This window comes from Thunnus maccoyii, chromosome 9, assembly GCF_910596095.1.
Source record: "Thunnus maccoyii chromosome 9, fThuMac1.1, whole genome shotgun sequence".
Classification (NCBI taxonomy): Eukaryota; Metazoa; Chordata; class Actinopteri; order Scombriformes; family Scombridae; genus Thunnus; species Thunnus maccoyii.
This window is the reverse complement of record NC_056541.1, coordinates 21,708,938-21,735,514: the sequence shown is the minus strand read 5'-3', so window position 1 is coordinate 21,735,514 and position 26,577 is coordinate 21,708,938. Positions and strand designations below refer to the sequence as shown.

The 26,577-nt window shown below is 39.5% G+C and overlaps 1 protein-coding gene across 1 annotated transcript in view; it reads left to right on the top strand.

Annotated features, from left to right (window-relative positions):
* Positions 1-26,153, top strand: part of si:dkey-40c11.2 (drebrin-like protein A) — a 30,931-nt gene extending 4,778 nt beyond the window's left edge. The window contains exons 2-16 of the mRNA XM_042421222.1: positions 12,370-12,425; positions 12,651-12,763; positions 13,576-13,650; positions 18,926-19,069; positions 19,348-19,425; positions 19,597-19,748; positions 20,668-20,722; positions 21,576-21,650; positions 21,844-21,949; positions 22,144-22,683; positions 23,210-23,896; positions 24,031-24,129; positions 24,258-24,391; positions 24,819-24,870; positions 24,985-26,153. Of these exons, the coding sequence (XP_042277156.1) occupies positions 12,370-12,425; positions 12,651-12,763; positions 13,576-13,650; positions 18,926-19,069; positions 19,348-19,425; positions 19,597-19,748; positions 20,668-20,722; positions 21,576-21,650; positions 21,844-21,949; positions 22,144-22,683; positions 23,210-23,896; positions 24,031-24,129; positions 24,258-24,391; positions 24,819-24,870; positions 24,985-25,121 (2,503 nt within the window). The 3' untranslated portion in view covers positions 25,122-26,153. The remainder of the gene's footprint in view (positions 1-12,369; positions 12,426-12,650; positions 12,764-13,575; positions 13,651-18,925; positions 19,070-19,347; positions 19,426-19,596; positions 19,749-20,667; positions 20,723-21,575; positions 21,651-21,843; positions 21,950-22,143; positions 22,684-23,209; positions 23,897-24,030; positions 24,130-24,257; positions 24,392-24,818; positions 24,871-24,984) is intronic.
* The last annotated feature ends 424 nt before the right edge of the window (positions 26,154-26,577 follow it).

Below are 26,577 nucleotides of genomic sequence, written 5' to 3'. Positions count from 1 at the left end.
TGAATTTGAAGGTTTACATCTTCCTTTATTAGTTGAGAACATTTTTGAATCTCAAAAATGATTGGTATGCACAGACTCTGGTAAAAAAAAGGGGCATGTTTTCGCTTTCAGGATTGGTGTTCATTTTTAACCCTATGAACTCACCAAAGCAGCACTTACAGTAAGAACTAACCAGATGGGCACTTGGACTAAACACAGGAGCAGTTAACCTGACTTACGTTAATCTGACCAGAGTAGTGCATGGGCTACTGAAGTGCCTTGGGTGTGACATTAGGGTAAAATGATGTGAATGAATATGTGAATATGTCTCTCTCACTGTCACACCACTACTTTAGTTACCTTACATTTTGCACACTGTGGGCTGTAGGTTGTGCCTTCTGCAAAAGAGCACCCTGAGCTTGCCAAGCTGCTTGTGTGAACCAGTCTGTGGGTGGCATGTTGGAAGATGATGACAATAATGGCTATAATGGCTGTTATATGTATCTGTGTTTAGATGAACTTAGAGAATGTTTCAAGCAGTAATCACTAAACAACTGCTTACTACTGTCTTAAACATTGTTTAGATGCATCTCGGGTCTAAGATGAAGCTGCAAGGTAATAGTAGGTCTCAGGCATGATGAGACATGACTGCCTGAGGTTATACTGCATGTGTATGTGTGTGTGTGTATTGTGCGTATGTCTTTGTATGGGTTCCAAACTGTTGGGTGCGAGACCACAAATTGACACCGTGTTGAAGTGTGAGTTGTAATTGCCCCAATAGAAGATGCAAAAGGTTGGTAATTAATGTTTCATGACTTGGTGGCACTGCAGTGCTGTTATTCTTCTTGGTGTCAGTTTTCCAAACAGGCAGTTTAACTAGAAGATTATCAACACAAATGAAATACCACCTTAAAAAAAGACATTATATGCAACAAGTATGGCCTCTCTGTTTTCATTTTTAGTAAATGTTGTATTGTTTTTATAGTAAACAATAACTCTTCAAGTATTTTGTCAATTGTACTCACACCTGACCTTTCTATCAAATCCTCCTTTTGTTCATGCAACTGCCTCAGAGCAGCTGACCTTAATCCAGATGCCCTCTGCACATTGTTTCCACTGGAAATCTGTCCTTTTTATGCCTACAGCAGTGGACATAACACATACTTTATTGTTTCGCTTTGCAGTTCAAGATAAAGGCTGAAGCACTTGGAAAATTGGAAAATTCTGGCTGTATCTTTGTGGAACCAGATGGATTTTTCATGCAAATACTATAAAAAATAGAAGCTGGATTGAGGTGAATTGCTTGTTTAATCTAACTAATGGGCCTTGAGTGTAGCAGACAGAGTTGTTTCCAAGGGTGTGTCAGATAGCTGTCTAAAAACATACGTATTTTAGTGTTTCTTCAAACATTGGCAAGAAGATGAATACAGTGCTTGGTGTGTGTGTGTGTGTGTGTGTAGTCCTTAGCACAATTGAGGCACTTTTACAGGATGTCTTAGCAATGATATGATGTCACACAGATTCTTCTACATGTGTTTACAAGTGTCTTTACTGCAGTTTTCCAAAGATATAATCTGTGAAACCAAGCATTTGGCACTTTAATACACTGAAACTCATATTGCAGATATAAGAATGACCCACCTCTGTTCTCATGTTTGGATCACAGTGCTGAAGAAGGAAGATGTCTTATTGCTAAAGAATGACCTCACAGGGAAGATGGTCTTAGAATCAGGCCAAGTTCTAAGGGGTCATTTCTTTGAAGACCTTGTAGGAGTGATGCAAGGTGTGCTGCTTTGCAGTATTGTCAGAAATAAATCAAGTATGTATAAAAAGGCTGTACTTTGTGAAAACAATTTGAGATATGTTTCAAAGACCACCTCTTCACTCTGGTTTATGTTAGTTGTGCATCTTTATTTCGAGGCCATTGAATAAGCCAGAGCCTTGAAAATAAAGAGCCAGAATGAATATTGTGAAAGGAGTAACCAAGTTCATGCTGAAACGTCTCATCATGTTCTGTGTTGCTGTAGCTCGTCTCTTTGTGAGTGTGCCAAGCACAACACCAGCAGTGCCTGACTACCACAAAACCTTTCACAGGCGACAACATATTTATTGTTATTTTTCTCCTAGTTACACTCTTATGAAATCATCAGACGCATGCACTGACACTTTCATACATATTTTATACACACATTGGCACATGCAAACTAGTCTGATAAGGATGCAGCCGTCTTTTGCTCTCTTTCCCATAGTTGTCCTCTCTGAGGTAACATCAGCTGTGTTTGCTGAGTTACCATCAGCACAAAGGAGCCTCATGGTTGTAATCATGACACTCTGAGAGTTAATTGTTAGCATCTTGCAGCAAAGTCACACTGGATGCAGGGTCTCGACTGGGAACTCTAACCTCTTGTTTGTTCACTTGCTAGTGGTGGGATTGAGGTTGAGGGTGGGTGAGGAGAGTCAGGGGGCTCCGTTGTCCTGACGACCCTGGTGGGAAAGCTAGGTTGTTTGTTAAGAGAGACTGAATGAAATGGGGGAGATGAGTGGAGAGGGACTGGGGAGGCTGGGAAGGAGTTGCAAATGAATGGGCAAGAACACTCTTGGTAAGAAATATACTGTAATAATGAGATGAAAAAGGACAACATGTTATAGGAATGAGAAATAAATGCAGAGACCGAAGACAAGTTCAGCAGGGTGGTCCAGATAAAAGGCTATTAAAAGGCAGAATCAGCAAATGATTGAAGTTGGGAGGGGGAGTGATAGAGCTGAGAAAAGGGAAAGATGAGAGGACAGGTGGATGAATGAAGAGGAATGAGAGGGAGATCAAAGCATTAAGAGGAGAGGATGCAGAGAAGACAGGTCAAATGAGGCAGAAGTGGACATGTGATACTTAGGAGAGTTTTGTTTAACTGAAGGAAATGGTTAGAGATAAGATGCCATCTTGTTTTAATGACCCTGTAGAAACTGTGATATCGAGAAGGGAGGGTATTTTTGCGTGTCTGTATCAGTGTGGGACAACATACAGGAAATGCCTGAGGGATCCCAGTAGACCACGACTTTAGAGCGTTTATGATCACCCTCTCCTTTCCTCTCCTCTCCTCTTCTCTCCTCTCCTGTCCTCTCCTCTCCTCTCCTCTCAACCATAAACCTCCCCGCAAGGGTCCTTTTAGGAGTCAGAGCAATTTACCCCATGGAGACCTGCACCATTTCTGCGGTAATACTTCCATAAGGCACTTGCCCCCAATAACCACATACTCTTCTGCCCCCTTGGAAACCTTCCATGCACTCTGGCTGTTTCCCATTGTGTGTAAAATGTGCTCCTGTTAGCCTGCCCATTTATACCTCTCTGCATCCCCTGGTGTTTTTCATCGTTTTCCCCAGTGTGAACTCCAGCCTGAATATATCCCTCCCTCTGGTGCACTCTTTTCATGTGCCTCATCACTCTTTAAACACACACCCTTTTGACACTGAACTCCATGTACATATCATCCACTGATTTCACCAGTGTTTTAGCCCAAAGTCCTGCTATGTTTTTTACTATCATGAGACTTGGTGCAACCTGTTAAGGCTTTAGTTGGCTTTAGCTGCATGTTTGAGTATATTTGTTTGTTTTGCTGCACAACATGTGCGCATGGGGCACCTCCACACTCAAAAGAATGCCAATTCTACATACTCTTTTTATTCAAAGGGGAATAAAATAATAAAAAAATGCTGCATTATCTAATGCCAATGTGCAGTCTGATATAAAGAGATGCACTTATATTTAAAATATAATAGCCATGCACATCTGTCATTTCTATGTTACTGTAAATGTACAAGAATGTAAATTGTTAAAAGTAAATAAATTGGGTGTGATCTACTACTATTATACATTTGTTTTTAATGTCCACTCATGTTTGCAAGTTTGTTTGAGAGCAAGCTGAATTGTATCTTTGAGAGTAAACATACGTGCATCCTCTTTGTTATCAGCTTGTACATACTGTATGTTACACACAACAGGGGAGGTCTAGACTGCTTCCTCTGGCTGGATTGAAAAATGTCATACAGCTTCGAAAGGAAGGATACTGTCTCTGTGAATCTCTTTAAAACCAGTACGACTGAGCTGTTCCAAGTTTCAGTCTATCCAGGGTTTAAAAAGTAGTGCTGTATGCCATGATACAGTGATAAATAATGCTCTCATATTCTGTCTTGAGACAAAATATGCTGAGAGAGACAGACACACACACCTAGACATAGACGTACACTTGCCTCTCTTGGTTGTTAGGATTATATTACACAGAGAGAATTAGTACATGTGCAGCTCTGCTTACACAGTGACTGGCTAATGTTGTCTGTGGATAAACTCACAGCTGTAACACGAGACCAACTGTTGTCCATGCGTGTATGCATGCTACATGCACAACCTCACCAGACTGTGTCATCCCCAGTCTGAGTGTTAATGATCTGTTTTGTCTGTGATGGTGCAAGTTTGTTGTTTGAGGACATTTGGAATTGACATCTGCCATACAGAAGCATATTTTCTGTCTCTCTTTCTCTTTCTCTCATTGTCTATCCCCCGCTCTTTTCCATCCGCCTCAGCACAGAGAGGGCTGTTTTCTCTCACTGGTCCTTGGCAGTGATTTAATTACTTATTTGTTTAGTTTGTCATATTCTAAACTTCTCTGGCTCCGTGTTTTGCTGAGAACAGAATTTTTCTTCCCTCCCCTCCTCCTCCTTTCAGCATTCCACTCTCTCCTTCTGCCCCTCACTTCTTCACCCCCCACTGCCTGATATTTTCTGCACTCAGTTGTTTTGTTTTTTGCTCTTACTTAATTTTTCTACACATTCTGCTCTTTCTTATGATTTTGTTCTCTATCACCTCTGTCATTTCCCCCTCTATTTACTGTTCTCTTCAGGCTAAATAGCTTTAGTGGTCTGTAATAGTCTCCAGAGGAGTCTGCTTGGTCCTCCACCCAGTCAAATATTACACGGATCAGTCAGTGTTACTCATTGGGTGGATCTGAGCATGTGCTCTTATGGGTCATATATACTTCAAATTAGCTTGCACAGCTGTCATGAAAAGGGGCGTTAAACACAATTTATCATCACTATGAGTATTGCACCATCAATACAAATAAAGAGAGCAAAGAAATATCTTCATGGTAACAAAGTATATGGCTACTTTTACTTGTCCTTCTCAAAAATGCATTTAGAAACTCATGCTTTTAGAATCTGTCAAACAGACAAAAAATGGGAAAGGACACAAAAGTCAAGAACTGACATGAGGTCATATTTTGACCCCAGTATGTCTCAACATCCTGGAAGACTGTCTTCAAAAGTATTCGAAGCATGCAAAGCAAGCAGTGGTTTTTGCATTAATTTGTTTGCTCTAGAGTCATTCTCTTTGTGGTATTATTATTGATATTCCATAGTTAAACTTTGCAAAGAAAACAAGATTATCAGCATCTTGTTGCTTTGTTCCTCATTCACATTAATGACAATACGAAACACTGTGTGTGACACTGTTATGCTATAGCTTCAGACACTACTGCCTATTACTCCATTAGTACATCAGCTCAATAGCAGAACTTCAAATTGGACGAGCTTTTCATTTGAATTCTATTAAATAATACTGACTCATGTTTGATCCCACAGCCTACTGCTGTGTGTTGACTGGAATTGTCAGAGCATCAGTCAAAGCTTTTCAACAAAGTTTCTGTTTGTTGCCACTGCCAGTAAGATTAGTGCAGGATTCTGGATTAAGCATGAGTTGAAATGTCACTGAAGCATAATGGGCTTTACAGATGCATTCTTCCTCATGTTTTATAATTTTCATCATAACAGTGAATGGAAAATTCCAGAGTGTGTTTACTTTGAGAAAATGTAAGCCTGTAGTCTCCAGTGATACTGTTATAATATATTTAATCTAATTTTAGACTTAATGGACATGAAGCATTGTATGAACCAAATTCCTTGTTTGTGCGTCCAACTGACAGTTTGTTTGGCTCATGTAAATGTTGATTGGGACCTCAAATGGTTCTGGTACTGGATCAAAGTTTCTGTGCTATGCATTACCATCACATCATAACTCACATGTAGAGCCCTGCCAGAAGGAAGGACTTTTCCTGAGCTAGCTTTACTTTACACATTCATGCATGTGGAATAGACCAGACACTATATTGTGAATAAGTTTGATAGTATGTTTCATAATGAAAATCATGCTTTTACTTATCATTCTGGAATAAAATAGTGACTTAGTGATACACTGCCCTTCTCATGGGGCCTTGCTTGAATCCCATCTCAGTGGGAGAGGGGCACACAAGTATTGTCTTCAGTGGAAATGACAGAAAAAGGATATTACACCTTATTCCTTAAACCACAGTATTGCTTGAGGGTGTTTGGCTTGTTTATATGTGACTTCACCCCACATCATTGCGGGGATCCACAAACAATCCATTTAGCTATTATCTTTGGTTTTTATGCCTCGTGACATAAGCACATCAACAATATTTTCCGATAAGTAATACATTCAAATGTAGATTACATTTTCTCTCTTCAATTTAATTTGTGGCAAGTTGAGGAATATTACTTTACTAATATCATTTTAAGTTGTCCCTCGGGAGCCTTTGGTGCTGTGTTTCAATCCCCTCCTGTTCAGCAGCTCTTATTAAGGGGCCCTAGTGCTTGGCCTGTCAGGATTACTGTGGTTTCAGCCCACTCTCTGCAGGGCACCTGACTGAATTCTCTACAGCAAACCATGTGTTTGAGGGCCATGACTCTCCTCTGTTTGTATGCTTTTTACTTCTCTCTTTCCTTTACAACTTTCCGCTCTGAGACACTACCACTTTCTCTGTCCCCCATGCTCTCTTTCTAACTTTGTCTCTGTTTTCTTACCTGTCATACTTTCTCTCAGCGGATCTAGGTCAGCTCTATGGTGGTCGGTTTAATAAGCACAGAGAGGTGTTCATATAAACACCTTCCCTCTACAGCAGTCTTCATCCTTTTCACATCGACGTTTCATGACTTGATGAGAGGCCAAATACAAAAACACTGCTTGGGTCACTGCGGTCTTAAGTACAGGGGATTAAGATAATAAGATATTAATAAGATGGTCTTCATTCCTTCATGTTTATGGCCAAATTTTGTAGTTTTTTTTTTTTTTTTACCAGGACATGAAACCTCATGCAACAGTTAACTTTGTCATAAGTTTTCAACGTGTGTGTGCTTCCTATCTTTTACCACAGTGCGTGTGGAACGTGTCTGTGGTTTACTATTCCACATTTTTCAGTCATGAGATTTACAGTGATTCCTCACCTTAGAGCGCACAGTACCACTCAGTACCTTTACAAATCAGGCAACTTTAGCTCCATTCCTCTACCCTCTTCTTTGGCTTTAATCTTCTATCAGTCTCTCAGTTTCCATCACTTCCTCTCTCTTACTCACATTTTTCAACTTCTACCTATAAACCCCCAATATCTCCACATGTCTCTGGAGTCCAGACGGATGGAGGAATGTGTGAACCACTGGGGTTGCTGCATGGACATTGTATGAGTAACATGCTGGACCAGGGGGGAAAAATGACTTTTTCAGCAGTTGAGTCTGGCTGGACTTCTTTTGCCCATGTTTGGAGACAGGAAATGAGCGCTGTGTGCTGTGGGGACGTCTCTGAGCTCCCCATTCCAACACAGACAGAGAGGTAGACAGAGAGACAGGCTAAAAATAGCACTGGGAGCCCAGGTCAGCTCTGAGCCAAGAGTAAGGAGTGATGGGGGTTGAGGGAGTGAGGGGAGAAAAAGCATATAATGTAAAATGAACTGAACAGAAAGAAGCTTGTGGACAGGTAGACGTAATGAAAAATACAAATGTGAAAGAACTGAGAGCATGCAATAAGTGTTCAAAAGACTGCCCGAGAATTGGGATGACCACTGGGGATGTGTGTACAGCATTTGCAAGGGGGACCAAGAAGGAAAGGAGAGGAAGAATGAGGTGATGCTGTTAGATGTCTGATGGAGAGCTTTATCTGTGCGCTGAATCCTGGTGAGAGCTAGCAGTCTCTCATCCATTTTCTCATGTCTTCCTCTTCATGTGCACTTTATCATATCGCAACAGCCCGCATAACCACAAATCTCTCATATCTCCCCTGCTGGCAAAGATGGAATGAATAAATGACCTATGAGCCCACAAGATCTTCCTGTCAGAGAGGCACAGAAGGTAGAGAAATGTGGAGTCAAGGAGGAAAAGATGAGGATGAGGTATTACTTCAGTTTGTGAGAGAGGTATATTGTTGTACTGGATTTAAAGTGGGAGGGAAAGAATTATGTGCTCTAAGCGATGGGGGTCAGAATAATGCATTTAGAGTGGTAATGATATGCTGATATAGTTGATATGTCAACAGAATATATGGACAGAGTAGTGATGATGAAATATGAGGAATACGAGAAATGGTTATTGTGTCTCGGGTGTAAATATATGTTCTCATAACACAGATATTTTTGCATTCTTTTACTTAATGTATGTCAAAATGAAACTGGGTAACTAAAAAGAAAGGAAATTTTAAAAAATTACTAAAGACTGTTAAGAAATTGCAATAAAAAAGTAGTGTGTACATTGTGTTCAAGTATTTCCTGCATATTACCACATTCAAATGGCTCAGAGTTTAGCCTGGTGTAGCGGAATGCCTGAATAAGTGAAATCGAGGCCTTCTCCAGCACAGCTCACCATCTGTTTCTGTTATGTTCATCTTGAAATGGTAGAGCGTAGCATGTTTGGAGGTATTACAGGGGCTCTGGCAGTCCAAAACAAACCATCCCTATTGTTACTGGCTCAGGGTTACATTATACAGTGTGTGCACAAGCTTGTGTCTTTGTGTGTGCGTGCATGTGTCTGTGCTCTTTTTGTATACTCTGAGATGAATGCTTGTTTATTTGTTTGTAGCTGAACTGAGTGGCTGGCTGTGGTAATGATGCACAGATTTAATTCCTCATTGTTAAGATTATGACATCATTGCATTTTCTTCTCTTTGCCTTGCCCTCTCCCCTTTTCATGCCCCCCACTCCCCTTAATAATGGCCTCTATCCCAACATTTCTCTTCTCTTCTCTTCTCTTCTCTTCTCTTCTCTTCTCTTCTCTTCTCTTCTCTTCTCTTCTCTACTCTTCTCTTCTCTTCTCTTCTCTTCTCTTCTCTTCTCTTTTCTTCTCTTTGCTTCTCTCCACCATCTGTCCTTCCCTCTCTTAGAGCTGAGGTCATAGCTGGCTGGGTTTGGAGGTGGGTTGGAGTACAGAGATGAGCCTGTTTTTCTCATCAGCCAGTTGGGCTCTTAAGAAACCTACATGTGTTAAGGAGTGGGAGTCTCTGCTCTGTTAGTTAGGGTAGATTTTAGAAGCAGTAATACTATACTAACACTACTACAACAGTACAGTAACAAAGCTAATCAAGTGGTGCAGATAAAAAAAGAGAGACAAGGGCATCCCACTGGTTTACTTTGGGTCAGCTACACAAGAGGGACCCTAAAACTGCTTTGGATCCATTATCTTGCTCAAGGACACTTCAGCTGGGTAAACACTTGTGATGTGAACTTGAACCTTCACCTTCTCTATGGAGGGCTGCATATGCTAGTACCACACTGCTACCATTAATCAATGAGTGGTTTGCCATAGGTTCAAAAATATTTTTTGTTAGGGTTAGTTTTGCAAGTCTTCTCATCAAAGATAATCCATTTATTTCATATCAGCAACAAAGACTTTACATCCTTCGGCACAATCACTGAACCAAAGAAATTATTTAATTCCTTCCTTGAGGCAGACCACAGCAAGATGAATAAAGATGAATTTTGGAGATGCTTTTGTGCAGTAGAGTTTATTAAAGGGATCATGTATGTTACCTTGTGAGGCAGCTGGGTTCGCAAGATCATGACATCATGAGATCACACGAGAATCCATCTTGTCAGGCTTCAAGTTATGCACTTGTGTCTGAACCACTGGTGGTTCGGACCAATCAGCATCCTGTGAGATTCTCGTATGAACACGTGATTGCTTGATCTTGCGAATTCAGCTGCCTTGCAAGGTAAAACGGTGAAAGACAGATGGTTCATCCAAACACCTGCCCTTTTCCAAACAGTTTCCCAGGACGACTTCTCAGATGGTTCTGTGTAACAAACCGTCTGGTGTGTCAGGTTGTCATGTATGGCTCTATTTTTGCTTTACCAAAACAGTTTCACAGATTTCATTTCATAGATTTTGGTTGCTTTTGTAAAATCATTGCATTTGTGAACCCCTTAACCTTGTATCCAAGACAGGGATTAAAGAAAGTCCTAGGAAGAAAAATGTCTGAAAATAGGATCTTCTAAACTCCATCTCAGTAAAAGCTCTGGCAGAACAAAGAGTCTCACACAGCACAGTGTATCATCATGTGCAAGCCTGTTCCTTGTGGGTGGAGAATTTGCACATGCAATTAAGACTCCTTCAGAGACACAGTGACCTTTGACTATGACTTGTTTGTGAATGGTGACCTTTAGGGATGTCTTGAGGACCAAGGATCAGTAAATGTGGATTGGTGTCTAAGCTCTGGATTCTGGTAAGACTAATGATTGAGGGGAGTGTGTTGTTTCTATGCTTACTGTGGCTAGACTAATCCCTGGAAGGATATGTGAATGATCCGGTTGACACAAAGCTCACCTAATGCTGGAGAGCCCTGGAGAATGTTTCCAAGGATTGCCTCATATTCTGACAAAATCTTATATTCTATATTGAAATCATAAAGAATGGGGCATACTTGGTTTCGTTTAATAACCTGATATACAGGAAATAGCATTATTGGCACAGTAGCAAATGAGGGAACAGTAGCGGCCTGCCTCACACCGCAGTGTGCAGCTTGCTCAATAGGGCAAACAATATGGTTATTGTTTTCCTCAGCACACACACACACACACATAAAGATTGACTTTTGTCACTCTTTGTTCTTTGAACTGACAGAGAAAATGTTGTATCAGGATGCTAACTAAGTTAGCTGGCCTTGTTTGTATAGTATTGTAGGCAAAACATTTTTAAACTAACACCTTCACTCTTTTTCTGTGTCTGTTTAGTTGTCACTGTCTCTCACCCCCTTCACCAGACATACACGCACACATACACGCATGCACGCACACACACACACACACACACACACACACACACACACACACACACACACACACACACACCATTCACCTTTGGCCCATTGTAATAGCTGCTCATGGCCTTACGCTCTCACTACCCAGCTCCAGATGTTATTGACACACCCCCAGGAGTCAGAGAGAGAAATTTACACAGACACGCAGTCAGATGCAGAGCCATTCACACACATGTACACACACATACAGACAGTCTTGTAGAGCTCTGACAATTCATCTCTCTGCAGGCCACCTCGTAAAATCACTTACACTCACAAACACGTTTACCCCCAGTTGTGCTTCAAACACACAGATAAATCAGGATTATATTAGTAGCATGTCATGTCAAATAGCATATGGGTATCAGTTTGGGTATCACTCTGAACTAGTGGTATAGGTAACAGCTAATCATGTTTAGGATGATAAATATCAAAGTAAGAATCACATTTGTCCTTGGGTTTGTTTTTATGGTTTATTATGAAGTCACACATTTCTGTCTTGAATAGTCTGTTTGTGACAGAGCTAACATATATATATCAATGTTTACTTATATTTGTCTAAACAATCAAAAGGATTATTCTGCACTTAGCTTGTTCAGTAGTGGAAATGTGTCTCAATGGTCCCATGAAAACACATCAGGAGTTGTTGAGTTGCCACAGTGACCTGCAGTTTGACACATTGAAGGGTGCGGTAGGACAGGTTTTCACCTGCAAATTGTCAAAAACCCTTTATCCCTGAACAGCACCGACTGCATTTATTTCAGATTCACAACATCCATCTGACGCAAACACTATGAACGAAGGTTATTGTGCTTCTGAGTGCCTTCCTGTTACACACTTGTACTGTAAAGGCTTCTGGGTAACAAGGGCAGGAAAGGAAAGACAGGAACAAGTACATGTGTCACAGCTGAAGAGAATTCATTTTTGTCGGTACATTGTCGAGATACTTTGCACTGCAGGGAAGCTTGTTATGATTTAGACAAAGTATGTGCAGTAAAACATCTGGCCATGTGTGTGTGTGTGCCTCTCTGTGTCCACTGTGCACAGTGATAGTCTGAACACATGGTGTACCCAGCTGTCCACATGCTCATGCATGGATTTGAAAGTTATACAGAAATCAAACATGTAGTTGTTTAGTCCAGAATATTCAACCTGTATGCTGTTAAACTTTAACTGTTCCATCACTCACATTAACAAATGTATCTGTCATGTCTTTGTCACCCACATCTCTCAGTACCTGACCTGTATGTATGTCTGTATGTCCACAGGGCATTATTCACATATGCTGGAGCCAGCAACAAGGTCAAACTGGCTGACTCAGGAGGTAAGGTTGACTGTCATATATAGTGTGTTTGTCAGAAATGCACATTTTGAATTCCTAAGCACCGTAAAGAATGAAACTTGTCAGCTTCATAACTTTGGCCTTAGAGGAATTCACATGTCCTCTTGTATTTAGAAATCAATGAAACACTTTCACAGTTTGCTATTGACAAAAAAGTAGCATTTTTGCCCCTCCAACATCTCCCCATTTCTGTCTCTTTTCTAACAGTGGGTGGAGTGGCAGAGTTGGCAGGGAAGTTCCATGTGTCTCAGGCCCAGTATGGACTGTGCAGAGTGGGAAGCGCGGAGACGGGAGGCCACCGGATTGTTATGATCAGCTGGGTAAGAGGCAGACAGGCTCATGGGGTTTAGATCATGTAAGCATGAGTCTATCGTGTTAAAGAAACACACATTCCAGCACAAATTACGAACACACACACACATATGCTTTGTGCATACGTAATATGAAAACGGCAGGCACACACACACAGGCGCTTACAGACCTGCACTTATTTCAAGACAGCAAAGTCATTAGCAGCTTTGCGATAATTGGTTTAACATCTTAAGTGGCCACACACAGAATTATCTATGCACTTATTAACCTGTAGAATTCTTTGGAGAAAAGCCACAGCCACTTGGCTTATTCACATTATATGGTTAGACAGGCTTATTTGGCACTTGACATGTGGGAAAATGTTGTGAAATAGTCTTATTACATCATTGCTGTACGAACGTTTATGAATCACAGGGCAAAAGAACATTTTAACAGTCTTGCTCATTTATAGAGGTCACATATGTGTCAGACAGTAAATGGGCGATTAAAACGACTCAAAAGGTTATTTACATCTACGACATGCTGTAAATAGACCTATACAATCGTAGAAAGCCACATATACACACATGATCATAAATGAGTCTAAGCAACAAATGCTGAGAGATTGGAATGTTAAAACTCACATATTCACATTAATACTTCATCTTTTAGCTCCTATAATATTTGATGTCCTTCATCCAAATGCTCATGTTTTGTGAAACAAGGATAAGACCCTGCTACAGCATTGTGATTGCTATTGTTCCTGCTCCTCTTTTTTTAGTTTGCACAGGACAGAGGTATGACATGAATGTAAGTGTCTACATCCTGTGTTTGTCTGCAGGTCGGCCAAAATGTGGATAAATACCGGAGGACAGAATGTGCCAGCCACATTCCAGCCATCAAAAACTTTTTCAAGGTGCAGTACATCAAGTTGTTTTTAACCACTACTCAGTAACCATTGGATTTGACAGTTGCTAATGTGCATTTCTTGGGGTAGTTTGTTTGGTTTCCCCGCTAAACTGTGCATTAAAGATGACATCATTCCAGCTGCCAATTAGCATTGAGGAGGAGCTGTATCTAAAAGTATTGGAAATATACTACATGGTACTATCTGCTTCCTCATATTCCTTCTACAGACAAAAAGTTCTGTCCTGTTATATTTATTTTATCCATGGACCCCAGACTTTGTACTTTCAAACTCTATATTTACACACTCAAGTTTACTTTGTATTGTTTTCAGAGCTTCCTGTCCTCAGTCCACTTCCTGTCCTATTGCTGTGTTGGTCCTGGTGGCCATTTTGATATCAGGGAGAGATGGCTAACTTTGGGGTTAAAAGCTGCATTGTTTGTGTTGCCACACACATACAAGTGGTGACAGGAGAGACAGGAAGAAGAGGGGTAGGGCTTTTGTGAAGAAAGAGATTCAGAAAGTAATGATGAAGGCTGTGTAAACGTATGTATATTTTTATGATGCAGATGTATGGTTGTGTATATGAGAAACAATCACCGATGTCTCCTCGCCATCTGTGCTCCTCAAACAGGATTTATTTAGCATTTCAATCTAACTAGAAGAAGTTCAGCTGACCCCTAAGTTCACTAGTTTCCATATAAAGGCATTACCCAGTCAACTGCAGAGGAATCTGTGGAATGTTTGTTGTTTTTTTGTCCTTTTTTTTACCAGTCAATGTTGAGTCTGGGATTTTCTGAGCAACTGTTCGAAAGCCCCTTAACTCCTTTGTGAAACTGTGTGTGTGTGTGTGTGTGTGTGTGTGTGTGTGTGTGTATGAGCACCCTTGGGCCTCTGTACATTTTCATATGGGATTTCAAAATTGTCAAGAAATGATTACATGGTCAATATGGTGTGGAGTGAAAAGAAATCTTTCCCCCTTCTCTGAATTGTGGGAGAATTGTAACCTCTAACCTCAGCAAACACACACACTCATACATTAACAGCCAGACCTACATATGTCACCACAATGCAAATAATCAACTACTGTAGAAGGAAGAGAAACAATTTATTTTAAATTAAGACCAAACTTAAATGCCATGTTTTGTGTCTGTTGGTGTTTGACTTTATATTATAAGAACAGAGAAAGAAAGAATGTACAATCAGTTTAACTTTCCATTACTCAGCAGTTCACACTCTTTGCTTGGTTTTATTAGCTGAAGCTAATTCAGAATAAAAAGAGAACATACTGTAGAACCATGCATGAGGGACACTATAGCCAAGCATAAGGATTGCATTTGCAGAAATATTTTGAGTTTAGGGACTATGGTGATGATACATGCACATAACTGTGCTATCACTTCTTGTTTTTCACACTGTGTTAAGGCCATGTGATCGCCATTAATCACCTTTCCCAGCAAGAATGTTGTTCATGAACAATAAAACTCTTTGAAAACATGCTTCATATGCTGACAAAGGATAAGTGAAACATCAAGGGAAGCTTGTAAATAGTCTGTGTCATACCTCTGTCTGGGAAATCATCTGGGCTTAGTGTGTGATAAATTGTTGAAAAATGTTCTCTCATTTCTCACAAGACCTGTTTTTTTATGGTTCAATTTATCAGTCTTGGAGTTTGGCAAAGGATTGGCAAAAATCAGCAGCCCAAGAAGTGACACTGTGTAGAATTTAAAATGACGGTAATACCAATTAATACCAGTGTTTGTATTTGAATAGACCTCATGAATAGCTGATGTTTTAAGGAAAACATTGCTTCTACCACAGGCTCTCACACTGATTCAGTGTCTTCGCTGTTGAAATTGAGTGGTAATATTATGTAAATTTTTTGATTTATAGTCAATTATTTGACTGGTTGATTGGCAGAAAAGTTATTGTCTAGTTCTAAGTAACTAAGTTCTGTAACCATTTATTGTTTAGTAATTTAACAAGCAAAAAGGCAAAACATTTGCTGGTTTTGCTTATTTTCAGAAATATAGCATTTCTGTATTTTATGTCATTGAAATTTTTAATATTTTTGGGGTTTGGTGTAATGGGTGGACCAAAAAAGCAATTTGAAGACACCATCTAGGGCTCAGGGAAAATGTGAAGAGCACAATTTCCTTATATTTTTAATTATTAGTCTATTGTTGGTCATTACTGAAATGTTAGTTAATTAGTAAAAACTTTATCAACAGATAAATTGATAATGAAAATAACTTTTTTCAGCTTTATTTTAGTACTTTATGTGACCATTAGCTATAATAATGCTTGAGCCTGTCTTGAGAGACCATCTATAAGATCGAGCACATTTAATTAAGTAGATTTTTGTGCAAATGCTTGTCTTTTTTTACAGAGGTGAAGATGTAAATGTGAGGCTTGTACTTTAAATAGATTTTTACATTGAATAAAATATACTTTTCCTACCAGTGCACCAGACATTACATAACACAATGTATCTACAAAAACTCATATGGTACATGTTTAAAGGTCACTTCCCCTCATTTTGGTTTGTTTTAAACAAAAATCATATGTGACTGTTTTAACATAGTCTCAGGGCACACTTTGCAACAGTAAGAGGAGAGTGTTGAGGGGAAAAGATGCTAAAATAGAGCATCCCTGAGACATAACCTACAGTATATCACCAACACGCAAAGCAGGGAATTTTTAGTTGTGTGATACTGTATTTGCTGATATATTTAGCAGAAAAATAAATGGATGCTGCAGCTTTAAATAAACCTGATTCTCAGCTCAATTCCTATTTGACCTTGCGATGACCTGTAATCTTTCATTACCTTAGATACAATATTTCTGAATTTCTCTTGGCACTTTGTTTTCTTTCTTTCTTTCTTTCTTTCTTTCTTTCTTTCTTTCTTTCCTTCGCCGTCTCTCTGCTGCATGTCCCGGCTGGCAGTGAGGGGGTTTTGTCAAGGCGAGTCTGCAGCAGCAGATTTGGGCGTGTTACATACTGTACTCCAGTGTGGCATTAAGTTATGAAAACTAAAATATGAATAGGGTGTACATGTTTCCTTTGTTCTACATTTGCATTGTGAAATACATTCAGGTCAGAAGGTGGAGCAGGAGATTTGGATCGCAACAAAGAACAGTACTTCTATTGTAAATAAAGAATAAGCAAAATGTCCGGGTCAAGTCACCGAACCCTGAAGCACTTTAGATCATACACATCTGTCATCTCGCCTTGACACATACTTGAGAACAGAGGCTTTAGTCTTATTTCAATCATCATCACTCTTAATTGCTCCTTCTGTCTTGTTTCAGCTGAAGAACTCACATTACAAGTGTAAATGTCATGACATAATATGCTATTAATGTAACAAGAACATTGCAACTATCTTATAAAGCTATATATTTTTCTCATCTTACTGCTCATGATGAATTTGAATTACTATTTTTTACAGTAAAAGGAAAATAAGTGTTTTCAGAACACTAATATTTTGCTAAAAGCTTGACAAAATCTAAATTCAGTAGTCCACAAGCAAATATTGTGAGAGCAGCAATCAATTGGGGCAAATTTCAACAAGGGACTGTCCCTAGTTGAAGTTACCCCACATCCACCTACTGCTGCTCACTCTGAATGACTCCTGAGTGGAGAGAGACTGCATGAAGCAGTTTAGTTCCAGAGTAGACAGTTTGTGCAAAGTTAAGCCAAATTATATATAGCCAGTAACTGCCAACCTGTCACATCACATTGGGCTATTTTCCTCCCAGAGAGGTTATATTTTTGTGCTAAGAGCGAGTTTCCTTTGCAAAAGTCATCAATGCCACACATCTCATAAAAGAAGTATATATTATATTGCATTTTATGAGAACACGTATATGTTATGAGAAAATTCTGATTGGCATTACATTTACAGTAAAGACACAAGTTAGGTAATGGAGTTGGCACAGGGTGAAAAGGAGGGAAAGAAAATAACAATGAGGGTAAGGTGAGCGACAGAAGACAGTGGAGATTGATTCAATCTCAAACATTTAAGATTTACATCTGTAAATAGATGATAAAAAAGGTGTTTTGATATATGGACATGCTGCAATATGACTTCAAGCCATGTTATGTTAAGAAACGAGTTATGAAAAGGGGATATTTGTGTGTAGTATGCAAAGAAAAGCATATAGACAGTTCTTTTTAATATTCTGAGAGAACACCTGTTCTGTTATCTATTATATGTTTGTCTGCTATCCAACATATGGCTGGTTGGACTATGTGTCAGGGTATCGGTTACACCATTTCTAACAGTTTTTACACCTCCTGTACTTCATGAATTAGACAAGGTTGCAGGGCTTTTGGTCTCAGTAATAGACAAACATAGTGATTTTCCACACTATGCTACTCATATTTTTTGCTTTAGATTGTGGTTCTGTCTGTTATGATTTTAACTGTGTCCCTGGCAGCACTGTGGACTGCCTGTCTGGTTTGTGTGTATGCAGTTGGCAGTGACAGCTAGAGTGATATGGATTATACACTGTACTGACATGTATTATAGGGCACATTGAACGTTCTGCTCAGTGTCAGTGTCAGTGTTGTCACTCAGATAAAGCTGTGGTTTCCTGTTGGAGGCTGACAGACCTGGCCCTCCATCAACAAGCCTGGACTTACTCTCCATGGAAATTATTCTGAGGTTTACAAATGCTTGCATACATACACAGACATGCACCACCAAACACAGGAGTTCAGCCCATGTTTAACACCTCATATGTGTCTCATAGAAAAAGCATCAGTGCAACATTATATTTTGGTCTGTGGTTTGTGACTCTGGTCTGTCAACACTCTTTTTTTTGCAAATCTCTTGAGCAATTTCTCTGTGTCACATGAGGGTCTTTTTCTCCCTCCTTGCACACACTCATGCTTTTGCACCCCTTTTTTCTCTCACTTTCTCTACCTTACCCAACCCCCCCACCCCTCCCCACCTATTTCCCATTTTCCCATCTCCCCCTCTGCTATCTATAACCATCCAAACCAATGCATTCCTGTCCTCTCGCTGAAGCCAGGGAGTATTTTTATTCTCTTACCATCCTCACAATTGAAGCAGTTGCACAATAGTTTGGCTCCAAGTTTGCATAACTCCAAGTCAGACCAAGTGAAAACCACCAGAGGAACTGTGTGTACTTGTGTATGGATTTCTAGCCTTTGTGTGTGTGTGCGTGTGTGTGTGGATACAGTATGTAAGGTTGGATTACATTCACATCTGTTTTGCCATGTCTTTATTTTAATTCCCCGCCCTCCATGTTTCAGGAAGCACATGCCTTCATTAGTGCAGAGACGGTGGAGGATGTGACGGAGGAGAAGATAAGAGCAGAGCTCAGCAAAACCCAGGCCCAGGCTCCTGCACAGTGGGTGAGGAGGAGCTCCAGGTCTGTGGACAAGGAGGACATCGTGGTGAGTCTCCTGCAATACCTCATCTGCCCATCAGATGGAGGCAGAGACTATCATATGCACATTTGTGACACATTTTGAAGGTTGAGACTCTGTTTTTCTGGTGACTTTTTAATTGACTTTTATTTTTACTTCCATTATGTTCATTTAGTCATTTGAATGAAAACAATAAGAAATACTGTGTTTTAAAAAGTTTAAGTATATGGAATATAATAGAATATATTACTGTGTATAATATAAAAAAAATAATCTCTGCCTGGTATTTGTTTATTTTTTTCTAGGGTACAAACTACAGAAAAACTAACGCTGCAATGGAGATGAGACTTATAAACAGAGACTCCTTCTGGGCACGTGCAGAGGTATGCAAAAGTAGCCTTCTCTCTATTTGGCCAGAAAGCTTACTTTGTGACAACAAACATAGTTCTGTTGGGTGCTTACTTCCATTTACAAGAGCTACTGAAGAGAGTTATTGTTTGATATGAAAGTGAACTTAATGTACAATATTTTGTCCTATTATTTCTCTTTGTCAGCGTGAGGAAGAACAGAGGAAAGAAGAGGAGAGGAGACGAGCAGCGGAGGAGAGACGGCGGCTTGAAAGAGAAAGAGTTTTGAAGGACCGAAAGGATGCAGAAGAGAGAGACAGAAAGATGAATGAGAAACTGCAGATGATTGAGGAGCAGAGGTTGGAACAATGCCTCTTTTCTGTCAAGGGCCCTCTAGTGGCTATATTTGGTATTGATCTGGGGCCATATGCACAAAGTGTCTCATATTACCATTAGAAGTCCCCCTAAATAGGGCTGAAAGAGCTTTTAACAAAGCTAAACTAATAGACCAAATGGGGTGGACATAGTTGCTATGGATGACATCATGTGTCTGAATTAATTTACTCACTATGTCTACTGTGATTGGTTGACAGGTGACTGGTCTGTGTCTATAGATATGAAATAAAATACTTATCCATAGATAAGAGTGTAAAAAGGAATTAGATTGGATTAGATTAGATTAAATTAGAAAGATAAAAATAATTTAAATCAAATTAATCTAGATTAAAATTAAAAGTTAAATTAAAGTTAAAAATTAAATCAATCATATTAAAGCAAAAGAAATGGAATAAAATTAAAGATTAAATTGCAATACAAATTAAATTGAATTAAACTTTAAATTAAATAGAAAATTACATTATCAAATAAATTAACTTTCAAATTTCATATTAAATTAAACATTTTAGATATTTTATAAATTGTGTCACAAATTTCATGTATGAAACAAAGAAAAAAAATAATTGACTTGGTTTTGACTGAAGAAATTCTTTGATGGGTATAATTCTACATTTAGTTCATATTCTACAGGTAATTATTGGTGGCCATGAAATCAGCTTTGGTGATTATTAATAAGCTGTCAAACAAATGTTGATGTGAAGAGCACATATTTTTGTTTGAGGAATAATTGTCACAGGCAGCTGAGATATTTCATCCTGTCTGAAAACTGCATTTTCCCAGTGTTCAAGTAGTGGAGAGAGAAACTGTCATCAACAACAAAGTAAACTATCATGTACACTTTAAATCCACTGTATTTAATTTCATTTTTTTTCTGTAATTCAGAAGAAAGCAGGCAGAGCAAGAAGAAGCGTTGCGCAGAAAGGAAAAATTAAGATGGGTGAGTTAAAAGATGTCTATAACTTCCTACAATTTTAGTTTTTGCACATAAAATGATGCAAAGTCCCTCTAGAAAAAAGTGTGAAAGCCATGTTTTTATGGGCTTTTAAATGAAACCTTGTGGCAAAATTGACACATTTTGCTGGCCTCTCTATGGAGTTTGGTCAAGCTGACCTGAACTCAGTAACCCCTGTGTAGGAACTGGATTGGTCATGGGCAAGGTGAGATCTGACTCTGAAACTGTGTTTATTTCTGTCTAATTTATCTTTTGATCCATGTGAGGGTCGCTGTTGTCTGCCACAACATCTGCTAATGCATCCAATCCTAATGGATTTACTGTTACTTAAACAAAGGAAACAGTGGTAGGAAAAGTGGCATGTAACCACTGTTGATTGTTCATTTATAAGAAATATATTAAAGGGATTATGCATTGACTTTGTATCATTTTTACACATAGAGCCATAAATTACCTTGTAACTGCATCCCTGTCACATACTCTGAATGGATGCTGTGCATATAAATTGGTTAATATAGCAACACATGACAGTCTGTGATTTTGTTACTTACATTTATCTGCTAAATGTACAAATGGTCCTCTGTTGACTTCCATTGTTGAATTGTGGAACAGAAAATGTGATGTGTTTTAACTTATACCTTAGCTAATACTCCAGAAGTTGTCACTGTAAGTGCCATTTTTGAAGAAGACACTGCTTGTGCCATTATTACATTGTGTCACCCAGTATTTATGTTCTGCTGGTATTTTTTTTAATGTTAACATAAACAAAAGTATTAAAATGTGTGTGTTACAGTTAGATGTAGTATATGTGATTGCTGCTGTGTTTCTGCACTGACAGGAGCAGCAACAAATGGAGCATGAGGAGGACATGAGGGCTCGTCTTAGAAGGAGTGAATCCATAGAGAAGGCAGCAGTAAGTCCATCTTAGACTACTATATACCAACAAATCAAATGACCAAATATTGCTTTGAACTAGTGCTTTACCAAAGACCTAAATAGGCCACACATGTCTCATTTGATCACTGGATTTTGGTAAATCCTGCTTGAAAACCAAAGTCTGTATAATCCTTGCGTTTATGTATTTATTATTGTCAATTTACCTGTAGGAGGCAGCAGTATTAGTGTCCCAACGCTCCATGAACCCAAGGGAGTTCTTCAGGCAGCTGTCGTCAACATCACAAAGTCCAACCAGCCCTGGATCCTCCCGCACTGGTAGGTACTGGTATATTTGTGTGAGCTTAAATAGGAAGTAATGTTACCACGTATTCACTTGAAGGTCCAGAGGAGCTCATCGAAACACAGAAATCAGCTCTGAATTGCTGCACATACAATTTGATGTTTTTGGATATAAATTGTGTATTCTTCAAGTTTTTGAACCGCTCACAAACTGTTTTGCTTCTCTCCAGGCAAACCATTCAGACGATACCAGCGCAGCCTGACAGACACAGCTTTCATCTTCTCTAAAGCAGAAGAGAGCACGGCATCGTCCCCTCGCAGTTCTCCCCTGGTCTCCCCCTTCTCCCGGGCTCCTCCCTCCCCCTTGTATCGTGCCACATCTCCCCCCGCGAGCCTCGATTTCCGCCCTGTCACCTCTCCACAAAGGCCCAGAGCCCCCATGACACCGCCCACATCACCACTTCGCCCTGCCCCTCCAGTTTCAGCCCTGCCTGTTGTGCCACCACCTAAGCACCAAGTTCAGCCTGCTGATGAGCCCAAAGCTCCATCACCCACAGAACCTTCTGCGCCTCCAGCCTCCCCTAGTCTCTTGGCTTCCTTGTCCCACAGTTTAGAGAAAAATATCCCTTCTCAGTCACATTCGGAGACTTTCCCTCCTTTACCCCCAAATACCCCAACTGAGCCAGAGCCCTCAACTTTCTGCTTCGAGCCTGTCCTGGCTCCACAGGCTCCAACAGCTCCTCTTCCTGAGAGACCACAGCCAAACACAGGTGGGGTGGCACAGGACACAAAGAATTATACTGGGATCTGATATTGATATCTGATAGATTGTCATTACTGTAAAAACAACAAAATGTCCTTTCAGAGTAATAATGAGAGAGAAGAGTACAGATGAGCACATTACTTTCCTTATTACTCATTTATTTGCCAAAGACATTAATCATTTGACATTAAATATTGATTTCAACATTTTTTATTAAAGGCTTAAGTTACTCAGATGCCTTTGCCAAAGTCTACTCCACATACTCCAGACGGTTTAAAGCAGCCAAGGGAGTATGAATCAGAGGCCTGTTATACAGAACTATACTTCTATGGGCCACTCACAATTAAATATTCCTTTTAAGCTCTAAAGTAACCACATACACTATAACTCCTAGTCATCTCAGGGTTGACTGTAATGTACACCCAGAGAACTTTACAATACTACCACAGCCATACACATTCACAACATGTAAGTTTATCAAAATGTACAACTTTGTTTTTTGATTTTTAATATTATAATTTTCCAATCAACAGAGCTACATACAGCCACGCAGATGCACACTGAGCTGGTCTCAGACACTGGCTACAAAGTCCAGGCTGTACTGATAGAAGAGGAGGAGGAGGAAGACGAGGTGGAGGAGAACGAGGAAGATAAGGCCGGAACACAACCGCAGCCTTGTGCCTTCACTACAGAACCAGTCCAGAGAGAAGCGGAGGAGCAGGAGCAGGTGGAGGAGAAGTGCGAGCAGGTGCAGGAGTCATATGAGCAGGTGGAGGAGAAGTACGAGCAGGTGGAGGAGAAGTACGAGCAGGTGGAGGAGAAATACGAGCAGGTGGAGGAGAAGTATGAGCAGGTGAAGGAGACGTACGAGCAGCAGGAGGAGGAGAAGGACGAGCAGCAGGAGGAGGAGAAGGACGAGCAGCAGGAGGAGGAGAAGGACGAGCAGCGGGAGGAGAAGGATGAGCAGCAGGAAGAGGAGAAGGATGAGCAGCAGCAGGAGGAGGAAGAGGAGGAGAAGGAGGAGGAGGGATTAAAACAAGAGGCTGAACCTCCATCACTAGAGGAGCCTGTGGAATTGCTGCAGGAGGAAGAAGAAGAGGCAAAGGACGATAGAGAGCACAACAACCAATCAGAAGACAGGAAGACAGAAGAAGACAGAAGCCAGGCCCCTGCTGAACCTGCTGAGCTTTTAGAGAAAGAGGAAGAACCAGCAGTTACAGGTACCTCTTGTTCTTGGATGTAGTTATGTTGAGATGATCGATGTTCTATAAGGAGTATTGTGTTTGTCAAAAATTTAAAAAATAGATTTTACAGAACACAGTAGCAAAAGCTTACAATCAAATCATTATTTCAGATGCTGAACCAATTTGTCAGGAAATCAAACACGAGACTGTGGTCCTGTCAAGCAACGGGATCACAAATGGAGATGACACACAGGAACAGAATGGCATAGGTTTGACAACAGATCAGTTCAAACAATATTAAAACATTATTGTACAATGATAACACAATACATACAAACATCAATTACTCTGTGCTGGTCAGAATGTGATGAATGCTTTCCACACTGGTCTTTCTCAGAGCGATCTTTGAGCCCATCTGACACTGAACTCAGCTCCCCAGAGCTGGGTGTGTGCTACGATCTCCGTGGCACAGCAGAGGAAGATGACATCAATGAAGATAAGGAACAGGAGATCTCAGAAAATGGACAAGAGGTACTGTATCTACAAACACTAACTGTGCTTGTACTGTCTTGCACAAAGCTAATTACTCCAAAATCAGTCAAGCAATTAAAAAAAAAACAACTCTTTTTAAAAAAATTATTTTCCATTTGAGTTTTTGACTGGGTCCAAAATCTCCAACATCTCTTACACAGTTATTTATTTTATGAACATTATTTATTAATAAAGAAATTATATGCACATTTAAAAGTACAATAAAATATGCTGTGCAGGAAATAATTTATTGAAAACAAGAAAAAATATAGGCTTATCTTTAACATTAAAGTTTATTTGAAGAAAGTTTCTATGAAAGTGATTACATACTTATTTTCCTCTATTCTGCCTTATGATTTAAGTTAAAAAAAGACATTTATTTCATGATTAAAGCCTTTATCTCACTCTATTTTCCTCTGCACTTTAGGTTTTAGCCGAGCGACAAATGTGCGTCCGAGCTCTGTATGACTACCAAGCAGGTAAGCTGCCATTTAGAGGATAATCGCCACGCATGTGCACATAAAGTGCCTCCACTTAGAGTAATTACACTGTGATTAGCGGGTTTTCACCATGTTATCTTGCGGTTCCCACAGAGGACGAATCCGAGATCTCCTTTGAACCTGGTGACATCATCAGGGACGTGGAAACGGTGGACAAAGCCTGGTGGAGAGGGTGGAGCAAAGATGGCCGACAAGGCTTGTTCCCTGCCAATTATGTGGAAACCATATAGGCAGACAGACTCACACTAGCACACACACAGACACACACATACACACACATACACACACTCAGGGACACCTTCACCCCTCATCTTCATGCATGTTTTTACCTTAATCCTCCCACAGAATCTTTGTATTCTCTATTTTGTAGAAAGGATAAAGAAAAAATGTGACTCTATTTTGATGTTCTTTGATAAAAACAAAATATTCTCACAAGTATGCAGAAATTACCCTGCCTCATTTTCTTGGATGAAATAGTCGAGACCTTTTCCTGGACCAAAATAACTTATTTCCTCTTGAGATACTGTAGGAATGTTGGTGGGAGGGATCAGATCACAATGACAAACGATCACAAACTTGCTTTTCTTATAAGAAACACAAACAGATTTTTAGAGTGTATAGTCTTCCTTTTGATCCACACATATAACAAGCCTTCTATTCTGCTCACCGTTTGCTTTGTGTGTTACATTGCTAAAAATTAATTTACTGCTCTTGACTGGTATATATAATCAAGATACATGTATCACCCATCAACATATAATCATATTCCTGTATTTTCCTGAGTTATTTTATAGCACTATATTTTTTACTGACAGCCTCTTTTAATTACCCACTGAAAAACAAAACAGCAGCATAACAAAAGATTAACAAGCTGAGGAAAAAGGCCTGTACCTGTATTTCTCTATCACACTTTGAGACGAGGTTGTATTTTGTTCATGTGGTGATGTCCTTCCATTCATTTTGTGATTATGTCTGATATTGTTTTTTGTTCTAGATTTTAAGAAATTAAAGGATTATGTTGACACACAGATGATATACAAAAAATCTTCCAACTTTAATCTTCTGTAATATCTTAATACATTACACTGTATATAAGAATGTATAGAAAAAAACAAATATCTTCTCTTTTTCTATACTTGGCTTGTATGTTTGTATGTTGTATGCTTATTTGATTACATGTATGTTCTTTGTATTTACTCCAAACTTACAAATATATAGCATCTTTAAACTCAAAAGGTTTTATTAAAATGTTTTCTTTTCTTCATTACTTCTCATATTTACTGTTTTCAATGGCCAAACAGAACAGGTCTCAAATTTTTTTTATTAATACTAGGTGCTATTACTGTAATGGCAACATTTTAGAGATTTTTGAGTGTCCACATTTTTGCTAAGATGAATCCATAACATCTCAAATATGTTGGTTTATGGGCTCAGTCTTGTGTCTGTTAATCTTAGAACTAAAAAAAAACAAAAAACAAAAAAAAGTCTGATTTTCTTCATCTTAATCAGAACACAGTGCTGCTACATAACAACTGTACCCACAGACATTTTGGATTTGGAAGTATTTCTAAAAATCACAAAAACACATTATACATTACATAGTAACTACTTGAAAAATGAAATCGTCATATTTCCCTAAGCCATCAGGTATTAAAGACATACACAAGTTGACTAATTAGCATTAGT